Consider the following 24748-nt stretch of genomic DNA (forward strand, 5'->3'; position numbering starts at 1 on the left):
ATTGATCCGGATCCGGCCTTAAGCTAAACGTCGTTTCGGCGCATTGCCGGAGCCGACATTTAGCTTTTTCTGAGTGGTTACCATGGCTGCCGGGACGCTAAAGTCCTGGCAGCCATGGTAAAGTGTAGCGGGGAGCGGGGGAGCAGTGTACTTACCGTCCGTGCGGCTCCCCGGGCGCTCCAGAGTGACGTCAGGGCGCCCCAAGCGCATGGATCATGTGATCACATGGATCACGTCATCCATGCGCATGGGGCGCTCTGACGTCACTCTGGAGCGCCCCGGGAGCCGCACGGACTGTAAGTATACCGCTCCCCCGCTCCCCACTACTACTATGGCAGCCAGGACTTTAATAGCGTCCTGGGTGCCATAGTAACACTGAATGCATTTGGAAGACGGTTCCGTCTTCAAATGCTTTCAGTACACTTGCGTTTTTCCGGATCCGGCGTGTAATTCCGGCAAGTGGAGTACACGCCGGATCCGGACAACGCAAGTGTGAAAGAGGCCTAAGTGTGTAAACCACTTAGTATACAACACTTTATACTGATCTTTTCAATAAACCATAAAACACATTCACTTAATAGAAACTTGATGTCAAAAGTCCATATATAAAAATACAGCATACATTGTCTATTTGCCATTTATAGCTCCACAGAAATCTTCATTATTACCAGCAGTTACAGGAATGGTCAATATTGCTTTAGGGCAGCTGGGACATATAGCATAATTAACTCTTAAATCCCTGAGCAATGCGTGTCAGTCACGTGTCACATTTATTTCGTCCACGGTCATATTATGTGATCTCAAATGGCGTATGAACTCCACAAGCTGAAAAGACAGAAAGGGTGAGAGATTAAAGATGAATTCTGGCTTCAATGATTACGTTTATTTGTTTAGAGAATAGAAATTTATATAATTTTCTAATATATTGTAAGGGGTTACACTCTCAGGTAGGGCAGCGATGACAGATTCTCTTGCAGACCAAAGGGTTAAAGTCCAAGTGTTGCTTTATTTATCATACTCCGGCAATACAGGCAACCCCAGTTATGATTCACTGGGTAAGGTGAAGGTTCAGCACCACAAAACATAAACCAAACCAAAAATAAACTCCTGCCCGTCTGGGCTCTACCTAAACATATAGTTTTCCCTGACTCACCTCTAAGTACCGCTTAGTGTCAGGGTCTCAGGCTCCAAGCCTTAGCAGGTTTTACTCATCAAGCATCAGTCCACACAGGGGAGAGATCAGGCTTCACATAGCCTTGTGGCCCCTCAGTCCTCCTGACTGAGACCACACACAGAGCCTCTGCTCCAGTATAACAGACACTCTCCCTTCTCCCAGACTGACCTACTCTGAGGCGCTTTATGCCAGCCTGATTACAGCAGGCCTCACCTGTGATCACCTCAGGTAGAAAGGAAAACCCATACTGGAAGGATGTGGACTGGCAACTCCCTCTACCAAGCCTAGCCACCAGTCCAAGTAAAATCCAGCCCAGAAAATGTATACAAAAATGTCTCAGCAAACTATGCTTTTCTGAGACTAAAGTCACTCTATGGATTTTATCTGTCTCACCCATCTGAGGTACCTGAAGTGGGACAACAGACCTTCCAACACTGTTCACATTACCACAATATATTAAACATTTTGCTTGCTTACCCACAGTACTCTCTAAGAAAAAAAATTGGGCAGCATATTTTAGTCCCGTGTAATGTATAGATAGGACTAAACATGGTCTCAGTCATGTGACCCTCACACATGTCATGTGACACCTGGCATTCAAAGGGGTTATCCCATGATTAATAGAAAAAATGAAATCAGATGTCTTATAGTACATGACAATCCCTTGCCAACTTAGAGCCAGCCCTTTACCTCACATGGATCCAGAGCTCCCCATTCATTGCTCCAACTGTCCTGCTCCTGTACCTCAGGAGGCATGTCTTTTCTCAGGGGACATGTCCTGTCTGCTGCAACTAGTGGCAGTTGAAGGATAGAACTAAGCATCCATCTCCACAGTGAGCAGGACAAAGAAATTAGGAAAAGAGCAAACAGCAGCATATAGATTTTAGTGAATAACTCATTGGCTATATTGCATTTTTAATTACATGAAATTATATTCAGATCCAGGTGCTGGTTTAAAAAATGTAGAATATTTTTTTGTGGGATAACCCATATAACTGTCCAGGTATCTAATAGGTGAATAGTAGTGTATTGAGGAACAGAATAAGGCTACTTTCACACCTGCGTTTAGGTCGGATCCGTCTGGTATGTGCCCAGACGGATCCGCACCTATAATGCAAACGCTTAGATCCGTTCAGAACGGATCCGTTTGCATTACCATCAACAAAAAAAAAAAAAAGTTTTTTTTTTTTTTTTCATGATAATGCAAACGGATCCGTTTTGACTTTACATTGAAAGTCAATGGGAGACGGATCCGTTTGAAAATTGAGCCATACTGTGTCAACTTCAAACGGATCCGTCCCCATTGACTTACATTGTAAGTCTGGACGGATCCGTTTGCCTCCGCACAGCCAGGCGGACACCTGAACGCTGCAAGCTGCGTTCAGGTGTCCGCCTGCTGAGCGGAGGACAAACGGAGCCAGACTGATGCATTCTGAGCGGATCCGCATCCATTCAGAATGCATTAGGGCTGGACGGATCCGTTCGGGGCCGCTTGTGAGCCCCTTCAAACGGAACTCACAAGCGGAGCCCCGAACGCTAGTGTGAAAGTAGCCTAAGCATGGTGGCTCAGTGGTTAGCACTGGTGCCTTGCAGCGCTTGGGTCCTAGGTTCAAATCCGACCAAGGACAACATCTGCATGGAGTTTGTATGTTCTCCCCGTATTTGCGTGGGTTTCCTCTGGGTACTCTGGTTTCCTCCCACACTCCGAAGACATACTGATAGGGACCTTAAATTGTGAGCCCCATTGGGGACAGTTGGTTGCTAATGTCTGTAAAGTGCTGCGGAATATAGTAGTGCTATATAAGTGCATTAAATAAATAAATATACAGTATCACCACCTGCATCTCATCATGTATATCAGTGTCCTTGTAGAAGCAGATCTAATGTTCTCCCTTACTCCGCTATGTTTGCTATTTGTCTTTTTTTACAGTTAACTTTAATAACAACATGACAACATTCCCTAGAGACATAGTCATTTTACAAATCATGTAGTAACAGGCAGCCGTGTAAATACACACACACAGTGATGTAGTTGTAATAGCCACAATAATCGTTGTTCCTCCATTACATGGGTTCAACAGCCTGATATAAGAAAGGTGTGTAAACAAAATATTAACCCCTTCCCAAAACACATGACATACTATTACATCATGGAAGCCACTGCGTTCCCACAATTTGACGTAATAGTACATCATGGTGATCGGGCGGGCACCGAAGCGTTGTGCGCACAATCACTGCAGGGGCCCGGCAGTCCCTGGTAGCCGGGCCCCTACTGTATCTGCCGGCATCGCTGTTTACAGCGATGCCGGCGGATTTACCCCTTCTATACTGCGGTCCAAGCTGCCTGCAACAGAAGGGGTTTGTGTTGGGTGAGGGAGCGCATTGAGTCCGCATGGCATCAGGACCTGCCTTCTACGGGTGCCGAGGAGATCCAGCCTCAGGCTGGGTCTCCTAGGCAACCTGTTTGTGTGCTACTTACTGTAGTACACGAACAGGCAATGCATTACAATACAGATGTATTGTAATGCATTGCAGAGGAAATCAGACCCCCAAAAGTGAACATTAGAAATAAAGTAAAGAAAAAAAAGTAAAAAAAAGTGTTTTTGATAAAATTAATAAAGTAATAAAATTAATAAAGTAAAAAAAGAAAAAAAATGCCCTTTCCCCTTATTTTATAATAAAAAACAGAACCCCCCTCCCCACACATATTAGGTATCGCCACGTCCATAATGACCGGCTCTATAAAAATATCACATGATCCACCCTGTCCGATAAACACCATAAAAAATAATAATAAAAAGGTGTAAAAAAAAGCAATTTTTGTCACCTTACATCACAAAAAGTGCAACACCAAGCGATGAAAAAGGCGTATGTTCCACAAAATGGTATCAATAAAACCATCACCTCATCCCGCAAAAAATTAGCCCCTACCTAAGATAATCGTCCAAAAAATTAAAAAAACTATAGCTCTCAGAACATGGAGACACTAAAACGTCATTTTTCTGTTTCAAAACTGCTATTATTGTGTAAAACTTAAATAAATAAGAAAAGGTACACATATAAGGTATTGCCACGTCCGTAACGATCTGCTCTATAAAAAAGTCACATGACCTAATCCCTCAGGTAAATGCTGTAAAATAAATAAATAAAAAGTGCGCCAAAACAACCACTTTTTTGGTCACCTTGCCCCATAAAGTGTAATAATGAATGATCAAAAAATCATATGTATCCAAAAATGGTACCAATAAAAATGTCAACTCTTCCTGAAAAAAATGAGCCCCTGCACAAGACGATCAGCAGAAAAATAAAAAAATAGGGCGTTCAGAAAATGGAGATACAAAAACCTAATTTTTGTTTTCAAAAATGCTTTATTATGTAAAACTGAAACAAACATCATAGAAAGTAGACATATTTGATATCATTGCGTCCGTAACAACCTGCTCTATGAAAATTGCGCATGATATAACCTGTCAGATGAATGTTGTTAAAAAAAAAAAAAAAACTGTGTTAAAACATCCATTTTTTGGTTACCTTGCCTCACAAAAAACATAATATAGAGCAATTTAAAATCATATGTACCCCATAAAAGTACCAATAAAACTGGCACTCTATCCCGTAGTTTCCAAAATGTGGTCACTTTTTTGAGGTTCTACTCTAGGGGTGCATCACGGGGGCTTCAAATGGGACATGGCATCTTAATACCAGTTCAGCTAAATCTGCCTTCCAAAAAATGTATGGCATTCCTTTCCTTCTGCGCCCTGCCGTGTGCCCGTACAGCAGTTTACGATCACATGTGGGGTGTTTCTGTAAACCACAGAATCAGGGTAATAAATATTGAGTTTTGTTTGGCTGTTAACGCTTGCTTTGCTATTGAAAAAAATTGAATAAAATGTAAAATCTGCCAAAAAAGTGAAATTATGAAATTTCATCTCCATTTTCCATTAATTCTTGTGGAACACCTAAAATGTTAACAAAGTTTGTAAAATCAGTTTTGTATACCTTGAGGGGTGTAGTTTCTAAAATGGGGTTTGTTTTTGGGTGGTTTCTATTATGTAAGCCTCACAAAGTGACTTCAGACCTGAACTGGTCCTTAACCACCTCAGCCCCCCTAGCTTAAACACCCTTAATGACCAGGCCACTTTTTACACTTCTGACCTACGCTACTTTCACCGTTTATTGCTCGGTCATGCAACTTACCACCCAAATGAATTTTACCTCCTTTTCTTCTCACTAATAGAGCTTTCATTTGGTGGTATTTCATTGCTGCTGACATTTTTACTTTTTTTTGTTATTAATCGAAATTTAAAAAATTTTTTGCAAAAAAATGACATTTTTCACTTTCAGTTGTAAAATTTTGCAAAAAAAATGACATCCATATAAAAATTTTTAAATTCTACATTTATTGTTCTACATGCCTTTGATAAAAAAAAAATGGTTTGGGTAAAAAAAAAAAATGGTTTGGGTAAAAGTTATAGCGTTTACAAACTATGGTACAAAAATGTGAATTTCCGCTTTTTGAAGCAGCTCTGACTTTCTGAATACCTGTCATGTTTCCTGAGGTTCTACAATGGCCAGACAGTACAAACACCCCACAAATGACCCCATTTCGGAAAGTAGACACCCTAAGGTATTCGCTGATGGGTGAGTTCATAGAACTTTTTATTTTTTGTCACAAGTTAGCGGAAAATGATGATTAAAAAAAAATAAAAATTTATTACAAAGTCTCATATTCCACTAACTTGTGACAAAAAATAAAAACTTCCATGAACTCACTATGCCCATCACGAAATACCTTGGGGTGTCTTCTTTCCAAAATGGGGTCACTTGTGGGGTAGTTATACTGCCCTGGCATTTTAGGGGCCCAAATGCGTGCGAAGTAGTTTGAAATCAAAATGTGTAAAAAATGGCCGGTGAAATCCGAAAGGTGCTCTTTGGAATGTGGGCCCCTTTGCCCACCTAGGCTGCAAAAAAGTGTCACACATGTGGTATTGCCGTACTCAGGAGAAGTTGGGCAATGTGTTTTGGGGTGTCATTTTACATATACCCATGCTGGGTGAGAGAAATATCTTGGCAAAAGACAACTTTTCCCTTTTTTTTTTATACAAAGTTGGCATTTGACCAAGATATTTATCTCACCCAGCATGTGTATATGTAAAATGACACCCCAAAACACATTGCCCAACTTCTCCTGAGTACGGCAATACCACATGTGTGACACTTTTTTGCAGCCTAGGTGGGCAAAGGGGCCCACATTCCAAAGAGCACCTTTAGGATTTCACAGGCCATTTTTTACAGATTCTGATTTCAAACTACTTACCACACATTAGGGCCCCTAGAATGCCAGGGCAGTATAACTACCCCACAAGTGACCTCATTTTGGAAAGAAGACACCCCAAGGTATTCCGTGATGGGCATAGTGAGTTCATGGAAGTTTTTATTTTTTGTCACAAGTTAGTGGAATATGAGACTTTGTAAGAATAAAAAAATAATAATAAAAAATCATCATTTTCCGCTAACTTGTGACAAAAAATAAAAAATTCTATGAACTCGCCATGCCCCTCACGGAATACCTTGGAGTGTCTTCTTTCCAAAATGGGGTCACTTGTGGGGTAGTTATACTGCCCTGACATTCTAGGGGCCCTAATGTGTGGTAAGTAGGTAAATAACCTGTGAAATCCTAAAGGTGCTCTTTGGAATGTGGGCCCCTTTGCCCACCTAGGCTGCAAAAAAGTGTCACACATGTGGTATCGCCGTATTCAGGAGAAGTTGGGCAATGTGTTTTGGCGTGTCTGTTTACATATACTCATGCTGGGTGAGAGAAATATCTCGGCAAAAGACAACTTTTCCCATTTTTTATACAAAGTTGGCATTTGACCAAGATATTTATCTCACCCAGCATGGGTATATGTAAAATGACACCCCAAAACACATTGCCCAACTTCTCCTGAGTACGGCGATACCAGATGTGTGACACTTTTTTGCAGCCTAGATGCGCAAAGGGGCCCACATTCCTTTTATGAGGGCATTTTTAGACATTTGGATCCCAGACTTCTTCTCACGCTTTAGGGCCCCTAAAATGCCAGGACAGTATAAATACCCCACATGTGACCCTATTTTGGAAAGAAGACACCCCAAGGTATTCAATGAGGTGCATGGCGAGTTCATAGAATTATTTTTTTTTTTGGCACAAGTTAGCGGAAATTGATTTTTAATTTTTTTTCTCACAAAGTCTCCCTTTCCGCTAACTTGGGACAAAAATTTAAATCTTTCATGGACTCAATATGCCCCTCACGGAATACCTTGGGGTGTCTTCTTTCCGAAATGGGGTCACATGTGGGGTATTTATACTGCCCTGGCATTCTAGGGGCCCTAAAGCGTGAGAAGAAGTCTGGAATATAAATGTCTAAAAAATTTTACGCATTTGGATTCCATGAGGGGTATGGTGAGTTCATGTGAGATTTTATTTTTTGACACAAGTTAGTGGAATATGAGACTTTGTAAGAAAAAAATAAAAAATTTCCGCTAACTTGGGCCAAAAAAAATGTCTGAATGGAGCCTTACAGGGGGGTGATCAATGACAGGGGGGCGATCAGGGAGTCTATATGGGGTGATCACCCCCCTGTCATTGATCACCCCCCTATAAGGCTCCATTCAGATGTCCGTATGTGTTTTGCGGATCCGATCCATGTATCCGTGGATCCGTAAAAAACATACGGACATCTGAATGCAGCCTTACAGGGGGGTGATCAATGACAGGGGGGTGATCAATGACAGGGGGGTGATCAGGGAGTCTATATGGGGTGATCACCCCCCTGTCATTGATCACCCCCCTATAAGGCTCCATTCAGATGTCCGTATGTGTTTTGCGGATCCGATCCATGTATCCATGGACCTGTAAAAAACATACGGACATCTGAATGGAGCCTTACAGGGGGGTGATCAATGACAGGGGGGTGATCAGGGAGTCTATATGGGGTGATCACCCCCCTGTAAGGCTCCATTCAGACGTCTGTATGTGTTTTGCTGATCCGATCCATGTATCCGTGGATCCGTAAAAAACATACGGACATCTGAATGCAGCCTTACAGGGGGGTGATCAATGACAGGGGGGTGATCAATGACAGGAGGGTGATCAGGGAGTATATATGGGGTTATCACCCCCTGTCATTGATCACCCCCTATAAGGCTCCATTCAGATGTCCGTATGTGTTTTGCAGATCCGATCCATGTATCCGTGGATCCGTAAAAAACATACGGACATCTGAATGGAGCCTTACAGGGGGGTGATCAATGACAGGGGGGTGATCAGGGAGTCTATATGGGGTGATCACCCCCGTCATTGATCACCCCCCTGTAAGGCTCCATTCAGACGTCTGTATGTGTTTTGCTGATCCGATCCATGTATCCGTGGATCCGTAAAAAACATACGGACATCTGAATGCAGCCTTATAGGGGGGTGATCAATGACAGGGGGGTGATCAGGGAGTCTATATGGGGTTATCACCCCCCTGTCATTGATCACCCCCTATAAGGCTCCATTCAGATGTCCGTATGTGTTTTGCAGATCCGATCCATGTATCCGTGGATCCGTAAAAAACATACGGACATCTGAATGGAGCCTTACAGGGGGGTGATCAATGACAGGGGGGTGATCAGGGAGTCTATATGGGGTGATCACCCCCCTGTAAGGCTCCATTCAGACGTCTGTATGTGTTTTGCGGATCCGATCCATGTATCCGTGGATCCGTAAAAAACATACGGACGTCTGAATGGAGCCTTACAGGGGGGTGATCAATGACAGGGTGGTGATCAATGACAGGGGGGTGATCAGGGAGTCTATATGGGGTGATCACCCCCCGTCATTGATCACCCCCCTGTAAGGCTCCATTCAGACGTCTGTATGTGTTTTGCGGATCCGATCCATGTATCCGTGGATCCATAAAAAACATACGGACATCTGAATGCAGCCTTACAGGGGGGTGATCAATGACAGGGGGGTGATCAATGACAGGGGGGTGATCAGGGAGTCTATATGGGGTGATCACCCCCCTGTCATTGATCACCCCCCTATAAGGCTCCATTCAGATGTCCGTATGTATTTTGCGGATCCGATCCATGTATCCGTGGATCCGTAAAAAACATACGGACGTCTGAATGGAGCCTTACAGGGGGGTGATCAATGACAGGGGGGTGATCAATGACAGGGGGGTGATCAGGGAGTCTATATGGGGTGATCACCCCCGTCATTGATCACCCCCCTGTAAGGCTCCATTCAGACGTCCGTATGTGTTTTGCGGATCCGATTCATGTATCCGTGGATCCGTAAAAATCATACGGACGTCTGAATGGAGCCTTAGAAGGGGGTGATCAATGACAGGGGGGTGATCAATGACAGGGGGGTGATCAGGGAGTCTATATGGGGTGATCAGGGGTTAATAAGTGACAGGGGGGGTGTGGTGTAGTGTGGTGCTTGGTGCTACTTATTACTGAGCTGCCTGTGTCCTCTGGTGTTCGATCCAAACAAAAGGGACCACCAGAGGACTAGGTAGCAGGTATATTAGACGCTGTTATCAAAACAGCGTCTAATATACCTGTTAGGGGTTAAAAAAATCACATCTCCAGCCTGCCAGCGAACGATCGCCGCTGGCAGGCTGGAGATCCACTCGCTTACCTTCCGATCCTGTGAACGCGCGCGCCTGTGTGCGCGCGTTCACAGGAAATCTCGCGTCTCGCGAGATGACGCATATATGCGTGACTGTGCGCAGGGCTGCCGCTTTCGGAACGCGATCCTGCGTTAGGCGGTCCGGAGGCGGTTAAAGGGCTTCTGTCACACCACTAAACAATATATTTTTTTTTTGTTTACTTATAATCCCTATCCTGCCATATTGCCATACATTATGTTATTAATAATTTTCGTTCAGTAGATTTAGCAAAAAACTTACTTTTATGATATGCTAATTACCTTTCTACCAGCAAGTAGGGCGTCTACTTGCTGGTAGCAGCCGCAGAAAACCGCCCCCTCCTTCTGTTGATTGACAGGGCCAGCCGCAATCTCCTCCTCCGGCCAGCCCTGTCAGCATTTCAAAAATCACGCGCCTGTGTTGATTCGGCGCAGCCGCTCTGAGATAACGAGGCTCGCCTCCTCAGCACTCCCTCAGTGCGCCTGCGCCGATGACGTCTTCTCTTTCGGTGACGTCATCGGCGCAGGCGCACTGAGGGAGTGCTGAGGAGGAGAGCCTCCCTATCTCAGAGCGCCTGCGCCGAATCAACACAGGCGCGCGATTTTAGAAATGCTGACAGGTAATTAGCATATCATTAAAGTAAGTTTTCTGCTAAATCTACTGAACGAAAATTATTAATAACATAATGTATGGCAATATGGCAGGATACGGATTATAAGTACACAAAAAAAATATAATTAGTTTAGTGGGGTGACAGAAGCCCTTTAAAAAGTGGGTTTTGGAAATTTTCCCAAAAATTTCAAGATTTTCTAAGCCTTCTAACGTCCCCAAAAAATAAAATGTCATTTTCAAAATGATCCAAACATGAAGTAGACATATGGGAAATGTAAAGTAATAACTATTTTATGAGGTATCACTATCTATTATAAAAGTAGAGAAATTTTAATTGGAAAATTTGGGAATTTTTTAACATTTTTGGTAAATTTGGGATTTTTTCACAAATAAAGGTGAAATTTATTGACTCAAATTTATGACTATCATGAAGTACAATGTATCACGAGAAAAGAATCTCAGAATGACTTGGATAAGTAAAAGTATTCCAAAGCTATTACCGCATAAAGTGACACGTCAGATTGGCAAAAAATGGCCTGGGCTAGGGCTGCACGATATGGGAATTTTGTGCGATTGCGATTAGGGCCCTAAAAATTGCGATAACGATATGCGATGCGATATTTTAAGGGAATTGTGCTAGAGGTCTATTTGCTTGGATTTTCCCATATGAGCCGCTGACGCGGCTGGGTATGACATAGTTATAGGGGATCTGTGGATGGCACTGTTATGGGGTGGATCTGTGGATGGCACTGTTATGGGGGATCTGTGGATGATGCACTGTTATGGGGGATCTGTGGATGGCACTGTTGTGGGGGATCTGTGGATGACGCTGTGTTGTGGGGGATCTGTGGATGACGCTGTGTTGTGGGGGATCTGTGGATGACGCTGTGCTGTGGGGGATCTGTGGATGACGCTGTGTTGTGGGGGATCTGTGGATGACGCTGTGTTGTGGGGGATCTGTGGATGACGCTGTGTTGTGGGGGATCTGTGGATGACGCTGTGTTGTGGGGGATCTGTGGATGACGCTGTGTTGTGGGGGATCGGTGGATGACGCTGTGTTGTGGGGGATCGGTGGAGGACGCTGTTTTGTGGGGGATCGGTGGATGACGCTGTGTTGTGGGGGATCGGTGGAGGACACTGTGTTGTGGGGGATCGGTGGAGGACGCTGTGTTGTGGGGTGGATCTGTGGAGGACGCTGTTATGGGGTGGATCTGTGGAGGACGCTGTTATGCGGTGGATCTGTGGAGGACGCTGTTATGGGGTGGATCTGTGGAGGACGCTGTTATGGGGTGGATCTGTGGAGGACGCTGTTATGGGGTGGATCTGTGGAGGAGGCTGTTATGGGGTGGATCTGTGGAGGACGCTGTTATGGGGTGGATCTGTGAATGGCACTGTTATGGGGGATCTGGGGATGATGCACTGTTATGGGGGATCTGTGGATGGCACTGTTGTGGGGGATCTGTGGATGACGCTGTGTTGTGGGGGATCTGTGGATGACGCTGTGTTGTGGGGGATCTGTGGATGACGCTGTGTTGTGGGGGATCGGTGGATGACGCTGTGTTGTGGGGGATCGGTGGAGGACGCTGTTTTGTGGGGGATCGGTGGATGACGCTGTGTTGTGGGGGATCGGTGGAGGACACTGTGTTGTGGGGGATCGGTGGAGGACGCTGTGTTGTGGGGTGGATCTGTGGAGGACGCTGTTATGGGGTGGATCTGTGGAGGACGCTGTTATGGGGTGGATCTGTGGAGGACGCTGTTATGGGGTGGATCTGTGGAGGACGCTGTTATGGGGTGGATCTGTGGAGGACGCTGTTATGGGGTGGATCTGTGGAGGACGCTGTTATGGGGTGGATCTGTGGAGGACGCTGTTATGGGGTGGATCTGTGGAGGACGCTGTTATGGGGGATCTGTGCTATGACACATAGGGCCATGAGGGGGGGGGGCAGCATAAGACATATAGCATCTTATGCTGGTCCCCCTCATGGCCCTATGTGTCCCCTCATGTGTCCTAAACTGTGCACATAACTGGCTTTGCCTGTAAAGTATTTTACTAGTGTGTGAAACAATCTGTCTCCTATTGATAACAGGTCCAGCCTCTGTACTCACTGTCACTATGAATGCACTACAGCGAGCGGGAGCGAGCTGGCCGGCCGGCGCGTGACTGACGTCACTTAGTAACGCTCCTCCCACTTCAGGAAGCAGGAGCGTTACTAAGTGACGCCAGTCACGCGCCGGCCGGCCCGCTCGCTGCCGTTCGCTGCAGTGCATTCATCGTGAAAGTGAGTACAGAGGCTGGACCTGTTATCAATAGGAGACAGATTGTTTCACACACTAGTAAAATACTTTACACACAAAGCCAGTTATGTGAGCGGGGCCCCTTCATATATAATCGCGGCATTTTCGGGTCACCATATCGCATTTGCCGATTATCGCGATTCGATTATTTTTTCGATTTATCGTGCAGCCCTAGCCTGGGCAGGAAGATGAAAACTGGCCGGGGGTAGAAGGGGTTAAATCATATCAGGAAATTGTATGATTTCCTATTATGTAAACAAATAAATAACAACTGTAATACCCCTTTGAGTATTTTCTGTAAGATTAATAGTAAAGACTTGTACATATCCACATTAGGCCTCTTTCACATGAGAGATACGGACTGTGTCAGGAACAGTTCAGGGAAAAACAGATGCTTTTGCACGCAAGTTTGATCCATAGGATACCAGTGCCGTAGATGTACGGCGCTAGGAACTGTGCCTTAAATCCCAGCGCTGTACAGGTACAGCGTGCTGATTTGCGGCAGGGGTCCGGCAGTCACTGATAGCCGGGCCCCTGCTGTATGCGCCGGCATTGGTGAAAACACATATGCCGTCACATTAACTTTCGCTATGCTGCGGTCAGTGCTGGATCTCACAGGCAAGCAGGCTGTAAGTGTATTACACTGGTAATACACTTACAGCCAATGCATTACAATACAGATGTATTATAATGCATTGTACAGGGGATTAGACCCCCAAAAGTTGAAGTCCCATAGTGGAACAAAAAATAAAGTAAAGGGGTGGAGCCTGGCCGTGCTACTGAATGGCTGCTTGAAACTGTGCTCCTCATCCGAGCTGGCAGTTAAACCCTGTAATTAGCGCTGTACTCGAGCAAATATGGGGAAATTCGGCAAAAACAAGTCCAAGGATCAAGCAGACTCGACACCGAGTCGCATGAAACAGCCTGACATGGATAAATATCTAAAATCCAAAGCTCACAATGCAAGCTCCGGTCTACAATCAATTCGTCCCATCTTAAGTCCATAAAACTTCCCTTTATCTCCTGGATAGGACGTAAAAATTTTCTTACAGTATATATAGTGCCTAAATTACTTTATCTCCTCCAGGTTCTCCATATTTGGTTACCGAATTCCTTTTTTGTGGAGACTCGTAGGGCATTGTCCTTCTTTCTATGGGGTGGCAAATCCCCGAGAATAGCCTACGCTACTCTGACCAGGGAGAGGAGATTCGGAGGCTTTGGTCTGCCAGACATACTCTTATATTATAAAGCCATGCAGCTAACTAGATGTTTGGAGTTGTTGTCTCCTAACCCTGTGAGTCTCCGCACGGAAATGGAAAAATCGCTGCTAACCACCTCTGATAAAGCCATTCTTTGGGGAATCAGACCCTTTAGAAGAGATAAAACGCACCCCGTACTTTTGAAAGGAGCACTAGCGGTTTGGACAGAGTTCTATGGTAATCGTACTATTCAATTCTCGTCCCCGAACCTGCCCCTAGATTTATTACAACTACACATCCTCAAATTACCCAGCCCTCTGGAGTTTGGCCCCTATTATCATCTCTTACCTTAAAAGACATACAGGCGGGGGATGGTTCTTTAGTTTGGGACGACGTATTAACCCTTCCCAAAGTCCGCACATCGCCCTTTTTCCACCTACACAATTTCCGTGTAGATACTAGGTTAGCCTCGGTAGCCCACAATCCCCAAAACTCTAAGTCCTGGGTCAAACAACTGTTAGACAGAGATCCCCTTCCCATAAATCTGTTCTCCCTTTCATATAAATCGGCCTTATCATATGACTATCATGAAGTACAATGTATCCAGAGAAAACAATCTCAGAATGGCTTGGATAAGTAAAAGTATTCCAAAGCTATTACCGCATAAAGCGACACGTCAGATTGGCAAAAAATGGCCTGGGCAGGAAGATGAAAACTGGCCGGGGGTAGAAGGGGTTAAATCATATCAGGAAATTGTATGATTTCCTATTATGTAAACAAATAAATAAAAACTGTAATACGCCTTTGAGTATTTTCTGTAAGATTAATAGTAAAGACTTGTACATATCCGCATTAGGCCTCTTTCACACGAGAGATACGGATTGTGTCAGGAGCGGTTCAGGGAAAAACAGATGCTTTTGCACGCAAGTTTGACCCATAGGATACCAGTGTAGATACTCGGATTTCCGTGTAGATACTAGGTTAGCCTCGGTACCCCACAATCCCCAAAACTCTAAGTCCTGGGTCAAACAACTGTTAGACAGAGATCCCCTTCCCATAAATCTGTTCTCCCTTTCATATAAATCGGCCTTATCATATAAACCTCCAGCTGTTCATTTTATACAAGCATTTATTCTAACCAACTCCCATGGCTTTAATAGATGCATCAGAATTCAAGAAAACTCGTACAAATTACTCTCCAGGGGGTACAAGACGCCGGAATTTCTTCATAGTATTAACCCCAATATATCGAAACAGTGCTGGAGATGCGGGTCTGGCACGGGTTCGCTCTCACATATTTGGTGGTCTTGTCATCATATCCAAACCTTTTGGAAAGAGATTAATTAGATGATCAACCAGATGTTCCATGTCCATCTCACTAGATCCCAAATTAACTTTGGTGCCCATTGGTCAGCTTTACCCCTTTGAAACGCAACCTTCCCACTATGCTTATCACAGCTGCTAGGTTACTCATACCCTTGTATTGGCTAAAGGATTTTCCCCCTCCTACCTCTGCCTGGATAGAAAAAGTAGATCAATTGTATCGTTTTGAGGAATTGGCCCACTGGGAGACTCACTCTCGTTCAGCCTTTCTGAAGATTTAGGGTCCATGGATAGCATATAGGAAGTTCTCATGAGTATAAGACATTCACCAGGGTCGAAGTTAACTTACCTTTGGGGAAAGTACACCCTCCTTTAGGTCCATGTTAGAGGATCTTTGGTTCGCTACCTTCCTTTGTTCAGTCTGGATCAGTTTTTCCCAGCTTTGTTTATGGCCTCCTAGTGTTAACGACAGTAGTACTGTGCATATTGAGATCTCTCACTATCATGAGCTTCAAGTCAGCTCCTTCCATTCGCTCCACCTTCTGAGTATAAAGGACAGCCTTCACTCTACCTATTACCCATTCTCAGTCTACACTGCGTGCAGAATTATTAGGCAAATGAGTATTTTGACCACATCATCCTCTTTATGCATGCTGTCTTACTCCAAGCTGTATAGGCTCGAAAGCCTACTACCAATTAAGCATATTAGGTGATGTGCATCTCTGTAATGAGAAGGGGTGTGGTCTAATGACATCAACACCCTATATTAGGTGTGCATAATTATTAGGCAACTTCCTTTCCTTTGGCAAAATGGGTCAAAAGAAGGACTTGACAGGCTCAGAAAAGTCAAAAATAGTGAGATATCTTGCAGAGGGATGCAGCACTCTTAAAATTGCAAAGCTTCTGAAGCGTGATCATCGAACAATCAAGCGTTTCATTCAAAATAGTCAACAGGGTCGCAAGAAGCGTGTGGAAAAACCAAGGCGCAAAATAACTGCCCATGAACTGAGAAAAGTCAAGCGTGCAGCTGCCAAGATGCCACTTGCCACCAGTTTGGCCATATTTCAGAGCTGCAACATCACTGGAGTGCCCAAAAGCACAAGGTGTGCAATACTCAGAGACATGGCCAAGGTAAGAAAGGCTGAAAGACGACCACCACTGAACAAGACACACAAGCTGAAACGTCAAGACTGGGCCAAGAAATATCTCAAGACTGATTTTTCTAAGGTTTTATGGACTGATGAAATGAGAGTGAGTCTTGATGGGCCAGATGGATGGGCCCGTGGCTGGATTGGTAAAGGGCAGAGAGCTCCAGTCCGACTCAGACGCCAGCAAGGTGGAGGTGGAGTACTGGTTTGGGCTGGTTTTATCAAAGATGAGCTTGTGGGGCCTTTTCGGGTTGAGGATGGAGTCAAGCTCAACTCCCAGTCCTACTGCCAGTTTCTGGAAGACACCTTCTTCAAGCAGTGGTACAGGAAGAAGTCTGCATCCTTCAAGAAAAACATGATTTTCATGCAGGACAATGCTCCATCACACGCGTCCAAGTACTCCACAGCGTGGCTGGCAAGAAAGGGTATAAAAGAAGAAAATCTAATGACATGGCCTTCTTGTTCACCTGATCTGAACCCCATTGAGAACCTGTGGTCCATCATCAAATGTGAGATTTACAAGGAGGGAAAACAGTACACCTCTCTGAACAGTGTCTGGGAGGCTGTGGTTGCTGCTGCACGCAATGTTGATGGTGAACAGATCAAAATACTGACAGAATCCATGGATGGCAGGCTTTTGAGTGTCCTTGCAAAGAAAGGTGGCTATATTGGTCACTGATTTGTTTTTGTTTTGTTTTTGAATGTCAGAAATGTATATTTGTGAATGTTGAGATGTTATATTGGTTTCACTGGTAAAAATAAATAATTGAAATGGGTATATATTTGTTTTTTGTTAAGTTGCCTAATAATTATGCACAGTAATAGTCACCTGCACACACAGATATCCCCCTAAAATAGCTAAAACTAAAAACAAACTAAAAACTACTTCCAAAAATATTCAGCTTTGATATTAATGAGTTTTTTGGGTTCATTGAGAACATGGTTGTTGTTCAATAATAAAATTAATCCTCAAAAATACAACTTGCCTAATAATTCTGCACTCCCTGTAGTTACCTTATCGTATTCTTCTTCTTCCATCTCTCCTCTACCTTATGTCGCGGTGTCCAAGGCATTCGAGTATGTCTTAACCTCTTAAGGACCAGGCTCATTTTTACCTTAAGGACCAGGCCATTTTTTGCAAATCTGACCAGTGTCACTTTATGTGGTGATAACTTTAAAACGCTTTGACTTATCCAGGCCATTCTGAGATTGTTTTTTCGTCACATATTGTACTTCATGACATTGGTAAAATAGAGTAAAAAAAAATCATTTTTATTTATAAAAAAATACCAAATTTGTCCAAAATTTTGAAAAAGTAGCAAATTTCCAAGTTTCAATTTCTCTACTTCTATAATACATAGTAATACCTACAAAAATAGTTATTAGTTTACATTCCCCATATGTCTACTTCATGTTTGGATCATTTTGGGAAAGACATTTTATTTTTTGGGGATGTTATAAGGCTTAGAAGTTTAGAAGCAAATCTTGAAATTTTTACGAAATTTTCAAAAACCCACTTTTTAAGGACCAGTTCAGGTCTGAAGTCACTTTGTGAGGCTTACATAATAGAAACCACCCAAAAATGACCCCATTCTAGAAACTACACCTCTCAAGGTATTTAAAACAGATTTTACAAACTTTGTTAACCCTTTAGGTGTTCCACAAGAATTAATGGAAAATAGAGATACAATTTCAAAATTTCACTTTTTTGGCAGATTTTCCTCCTTTTTTTTCCCCCAGTTACAAAGCAAGGGTTAACAGCGAAACAAAACTCAATATTTATGGCTCTGATTCTGTAGTTTACAGAAACACCCCATATGTGGTCATAAACCGCTGTACGGGCACACGGTAGGGCGCAGAAGGAAAGGAATGCTATATGGTTTTTGGAAGACGGATTTTGCTGGACTGGTTTTTTGACACCATGTCCCATTTGAAGCCCCCCTTATGCACCCCTAGAGTAGAAACTCCAAAAAAGTGACCCCATTTTAGAAACTACACCCCTTAAGGTATTCAAAACAAATTTTTACAAACTTTGTTAACCCTTTAGGTGTTCCACAAGAATTCATGGAAAATAGATATACAATTTCAAAATTTCACTTTTTTGACAGATTTTCCATTTTAATAATTTTTTTCCAGTTACAAAGCAAGGGTTAACAGCCAAACAAAACTCAATACTTATGGCCCTGATTCTGTAGTTTACAGAAACACCCCATATGTGGTCGTAAACGGCTGTACGGGCACACGGCAGGGCACAGAAGGAAAGGAATGCCATACGGTTTTTGGAAGGCAGATTTTGCTGGACTGATTTTTTGACACCATGTCCCATTTGAAGCCCCCCTGATGCACCCCTAGTGTAGAAACTCCAAAAAAGTGACCCCATTTTAGAAACTACGGGATAGGGTGGCAGTTTTGTCGGTACTAGTTTAGGGTACATATGATTTTTAGTTGCTCTATATTACACTTTTTGTGAGGCAAGGTAACAAGAAATAGCTGTTTTGGCACCGTTTTTATTTTTTGCTATTTACAACATTTATCTGACAGGTTAGATCATGTGGTATTTTTATAGACCAGGTTGTCACGGACGCGGCGATACCTAATATGTATATATTTTTTTTATTTATGTAAGTTTTACACAATGATTTCATTTTCTTTTTTTTTTCTTTTTTTACGGTATTCATCTGACGGGTTAGGTCATGTGATATTTTTATAGAGCAGGTTATTACGGACGCGGCGGTACCTAATATGTATACTTTTTTTTATTTATGTAAGTTTTACACAATTATTTCATTTTTGAAACAAAAAAAAATAATCATGTTTTAGTGTCTCCATATTCTGAGAGCCATAGTTTATTCTGTTTTTGGGCGATTATCTTAGGCAGGGTCTCAATTTTTGCAGGATGTGATGACGGTTTGATTGGCACTATTTTGGGGTGCGTATGACTTTTTGATCGCTTGCTATTACACTTTTTGTGATGTAAGGTGACAAAAAATGGTTGACGGTTTTGTTGGCACTATTTTGGGGTGCATATGACTTTTTGATCGCTTGCTATTACACTTTTTGTGATGTAAGGCGACAAAAAATGTTTTTTATTTTTATTTTCTACGGTGTTCATCTGATGGATTAGGTCATGTGATATTTTTATAGAGCAGATTATTACGGATGCGGCGATACCTAATATGTATACTTTTTTTTTATTTACTTAAGTTTTACACAATAACAGCTTTTTTAAAACAAAAAAAAAAAAGTTTTAGCGTCTCCATATTCTGAGCCATAGTTTTTTTAATTTTTTGGGCGATTGTCTTAGGTAGGGGCTCATTTTTGGCGGGATGAGGTGGCGGTTATATTGGTACTATTTTGGTGGGCATACGCCTTTTTGATCGCTTGCTGTTGTACTTTTTGTGATGTAAGGTGACAAAAAAATGGTTTATTTAGCACAGTTTTTATTTTTTACGGTGTTCATCTGAGGGGTTAGGTCATGTGATATTTTTATAGAGCCGGTCGATACGGACGCGGCGATACCTAATATGTCATGTTTTCCCTAATTTTTACCAATTTTTTTAAACTTTATTTGGGGAACATGACGTTTTTGTTTATTTTTACTTGAAACTTTTAATTTTTTGGGGGGAAAACTTTATTTTTTCAACTTTTTTTTCACTTTATTTTTTGTCCCACTTTGGGACTTCATTTTTTGGGGGTCTAATCCCCATTACAATGCATTCCAATACTTCTGTATTGGAATGCATTAGCTGTATGAGTAATATAGTGTGTATTACTCATACAGCTTCCGGCCTGTGAGATCCAGGGGGCTGGATCTCACAGGCTCGTCACCGGAAGGCAGCGCCGATGCCTAAGGAAGGCATCGCGCTGCCTTCCATGTCATCGGGTCCCCCTTGCAGCCGCACGGGGACCCGATGGCACCGCCGCCGCAACCTGTAAAAGCCGCAAACCGCAGGTCTGAATTGACCTGCGGTTTGCGGCGATCGCCTGACACGGGGGAAGGGGGGGTCAGAGGGCCCCCGCGCATTGTCCCCGGGTGCCTGCTCAATGATTTGAGCAGGCACCTTGTTCCGATCACCGCACGCCGGGCGGCGGTGATCGGAACTATACATGACGTACCGGTACGTCATGTGTCCTTAAGTACCGGGACATCATGCCGTACCGGTACATCATGTGTCCGCAACAGGTTAAGTGACATGTCATAGCTGATAAAGATACCTATATGGAGCTCTGGACATTATATTACAAATATCTGTTCCAACCCGCCTTAAGAACCCGCTGGATACCTGGACTTTGTTTGGATCCAATAGGCTTCAGGAGCCCACCTTCTGTTTGCTATATGTATCTTGACTTGTAAATGTTCTATTCTTGGTCGTTGCACACAGCGATTTTTCTTGTCTGCTATTATTTCTCAATAAAAAGAGATTTAACAGAAAAAATAAAGTAAAAATTTTTTTTTTAAGTTTCAAGTAAAAAATAATAAAAATATCCTTTTTCCAGAATGAAGTTAAAAGTGGAAAAAAGAAAAGTAGACATAATAGGTATCGGCACATCTGTATCGACCAGTTCTATAAAAATATCACATGATCCACTCCGTCAGGTGAACGCTGTAAAAAAATAAATAAATAAAAACAGTGCCATTTTCTGGTCACCTTGCCTCACAAAAAGTGTAATACCAAGCAATCAAAAAGGCTAAAGCAACATTTTATTGGAAGAAAATAACTTTTCCTTTTCACAGCCACATTCCGTAAAACGCTTAGTGGGTCAAAGTGCTCAGTACACTTAATATATTTTTGAGGGGTTTAGTTTCCAAAATGCGGTCACTTTTTAAGGGGTTTCCACTGTAGGGGTACGTCAGGGTCTCTTCAAATACAAAATGGTGCCCAAAAACCACTCTAGCAAAATCTGGGATTTAAAGGGAACCTGTCATGTGGATATTTGATTATAATCTAACTAATTATATACAATCATTCACTACTAAAAAGTACCTTGTATTCACTTACTGGTGTGACAGATGGTTACCTCATAATATACACACAAAGATGCCAAATGCCGCATGCTAATGAGCTGATTTGAGTCCAGCGTGATGTCATTGAGTCCAGCGTTTTTTTAATTCAGAGCTATAGCCACTCCCCTGCCCACCTGCTGCTGATTCATATAGAAAATAACTGTCAATCAGCAGCAGGTAGGTGCGAAGAGTCAGGAGCTCATAAATATTCATGACTCATCATTATCAGCTGGAGCTTTTCAATACAAGATGTTGGCAGATTGTCAACGAAAGTGACCCAGCATTTTGCTAAGAGAATCAGTCACTTATTTATGTTGCCCTTAGTTAGGACACCATAAAACTGGTGACAGGTTCCCTTTAAGGTGAAAAGTGGCTCAGTACTGCAAATGTGTTCAGTGTCTTTGCTTTTTCCATCCAGATTGTCTGGATTGCATGTGTTTTTCCTATGCGTTAACAAAAATTGAAGAATAACCTACATCTCCTAGCAACCATCAGTGAAAAATGCATTGCATTTGGATGCTGTCCGTTTTTCATGCAAGCTCCATTTACTTCTATAGAGCCAGGGCTACGTGAAAAATGTGCAATATGGAACATGCAGCATTTTTTATGAAAAACATGTACACATACCTATTGAAATGAATGGACAGAAAACTCACTTGTGTGAAAGAGCCCTTAAAATTCACAGCAAAAATGTCCTGTTAAACTCAATGGCAGAATAGTACCAATGAAGAAATGCCCTCCAATTGAGCTGGAGATATGAAGCCACTTACATCACCCATGGGTCTATGCACTACTAGTATGCTTCGGAGCAGTGGTCTCCATCATGGGTTTACCAGCTGTTATGCAAATATATCTTCTTCTAGCATATACCGAGATAAACAACTTTTTAAGGTCTACAATGGATTAGCTTAGGCTACTTTCACACTTGCGGCAGAGAGATCCGGCAGGCAGTTCCGTCGCCGGAACTGCCTGCCGGATCAGGCAAAATGTATGCTAACTGATGGCATTAGTAAGACTGATCAGGATCCTGATCAGTCTTAAAAATGCCTGATCAGTCAAAAAAATACATTGAAATGCCGGATCCGTCTTTCCGGTGTCATCCGGCAAAAACGGATCCGGCATTTATTTTTTCACCTTTTTTTCAGTCTGCGCATGCGCATACCGGAAGGACGGATCCGGCATTCCGGTATTCTGAATGCCGGATCCGGCACTAATACATTCCTATGGGGAAAAATGCCGGATCCGGCATTCAGGCAAGTCTTCAGTTTTTTTAGCCGGAGATAAAACCGTAGCATGCTACGGTTTTCTCTTTTGCCTGATCAGTCAAAACGACTGAACTGAAGACATCCTGATGCAAACTGAACGGATTACTCTCCATTCAGAATGCATGGGGACATACCTGATCAGTTCTTTTCCGGTATAGAGCCCCTGTGACGGAACTCTATGCCGGAAAAGAATAACGCAAGTGTGAAAGTAGCCTTAGTCATTCTAACCATGAGTTGTATATAAGAAGCAGTAAAACATTGTTATCTAACCCATAATCCACTCACTTGAGCTGGTACTGGGCATCAGTGTTGTGGGCCAACAGAATGTCTCTTATGTGCTTTGGAGGTACTAATCCCAACTCATCTGCCCTCTGCCACCTTTCCAGTCGTGTGATACCTAAAATCAAATGAATAGCCTGTAGTATAACAATGGTAAATATAAAAGGGAACAATGTATACAATATGTGATAACACACGCCTTGGTACGGTACCTGTACAAGGTCCAAATCGCCAGTCCAGATCGAACTGGATGAGCTTGTCTAATAGTGATAACTCTGGGAGCACAGCCACTGCTGAACATGAGACAAAAGTAAATAAAGGGTGACATAAGTGGTTACTTATAAGGCTACAGGATCCATTACTAGTGGACAGAGTCAGACCAGCCCTCTAGAGAATTCTCCAGCGGGCCCAAGTTTTGACACAATAATGTGCCCTTATAGCAGAGGACCCCTAAGGTCTAGCAGAAGATAATCTGGAACTGACCTTGGAACCAATAACCACTAGATATTCTATTAAACCTTATAGATGATAAGGCCTGAATACGCAACAGTAACAAAAATTACTTAAAAGTGAACTTGCATACTGTATATCCTGTATACAAGTAGGGTAGGCCTGTATACAAGTAGCGTGATTTCCTCTGGTGGGCCCAAGAAACTTCAGTCTGGTGCTGCTAGTGGGAGGGTCGCTTTAAAACAGCAAGCAAAAACAAGCAGATCCTGACCCACCATTTACTGTATTTTTCACCCCATAAGACGCATCCCCCCCTCCATAATGTGGGGAAAATGCCAGTGCTTCTTATGGAGTGAATACTAATGAGTACTTCAATTATGTTAGCGGTCACTAGTACTGGAGGACCGGGAAACGGTAAATGCAGCACTCCACAGTAGGGATCGACCGATATTGATTTTTTAGGGCCGATACCGATACCGATAATTTGTGAACTTTCAGGCCGATAGCCGATAATTTATACCGATATTCTGTTAAATTTCATTTTTGAAAAAAAAAAAAAATCCTACACACATCTGCTGAAAATGAATATTTTTATTGTTAATGTGTAGTTTTTTTTTTTGTAAATCTTTCTTTTTTATTTATACTTAATATTTTGGTGTTTATTTTTTACTAACTTTTAACCCCCTTAGGGACTAGAAACCTTGTCCTATTCACCCTGATACATCTCTATCAGGGGGAATAGGATCTCACACTGTCCCTGCTGCTCTGTGCACACAGCAGCATGGAGCTTACCATGGCAGCCAGGGCTTCAATAGCGTCCTGGCTGCCATGGTAACTGATCGGAGCCCCAGACTTACACTGCTGGGGCTCCGATCGGAGGAGGAGGGGAGAGGGGACCCTGTGGCCACTGCCACCAATGATTAAAACTGGGGGGGCTTGGGTGGGGGGCGCACTGCACCATCAATTTTTTAATACGGGGGTGGGGGTGGGGGGCGCACTACGCCACCAATGAACATAAATCTCTCATTTATTCATATACAGGAGGCGGGAGCTGGCTGCAGAATCACATAGCCGGCTCCCGACCTCTATGAGCGGTAGCTGCGATCCGCGGCACCTAAGGGGTTGGGAGCCGGCTATGTGATTCTGCGGCCAGCTCCCGCCTCCTGTTCAATTTGAATGAATGAGTAAGTCAACATCATTGGTGGCGCAGTGGCCACAGCCCCTCCCCTCCTCTTGTCCTCCCTCCTCTCATTGGTGGCAGCGGCATCAGCATCACAGGGGGAGGGAGACACTGCTTCCTTATCCCCTGTGCTGCTG

The 24748-nt window shown here is 43.3% G+C and overlaps 1 protein-coding gene across 1 annotated transcript in view; it reads right to left on the bottom strand.

The window, feature by feature from the left end:
• Positions 1 to 508: 508 nt before the first annotated feature.
• POLD4 (DNA polymerase delta 4, accessory subunit) overlaps positions 509 to 24748 on the bottom strand; it is a 109324-nt gene continuing 85084 nt past the window's right edge. Inside the window, exons 2-4 of the mRNA XM_040437560.1 lie at positions 23194 to 23274; positions 22988 to 23099; positions 509 to 825 (exon numbers count right to left, since the gene is read on the bottom strand). Coding sequence (XP_040293494.1) covers positions 801 to 825; positions 22988 to 23099; positions 23194 to 23274 — 218 coding nt within the window. The 3' untranslated portion in view covers positions 509 to 800. The remainder of the gene's footprint in view (positions 826 to 22987; positions 23100 to 23193; positions 23275 to 24748) is intronic.

This window comes from Bufo bufo, chromosome 6 (genome assembly GCF_905171765.1).
Source record: "Bufo bufo chromosome 6, aBufBuf1.1, whole genome shotgun sequence".
Taxonomy (NCBI): domain Eukaryota; kingdom Metazoa; phylum Chordata; class Amphibia; order Anura; family Bufonidae; genus Bufo; species Bufo bufo.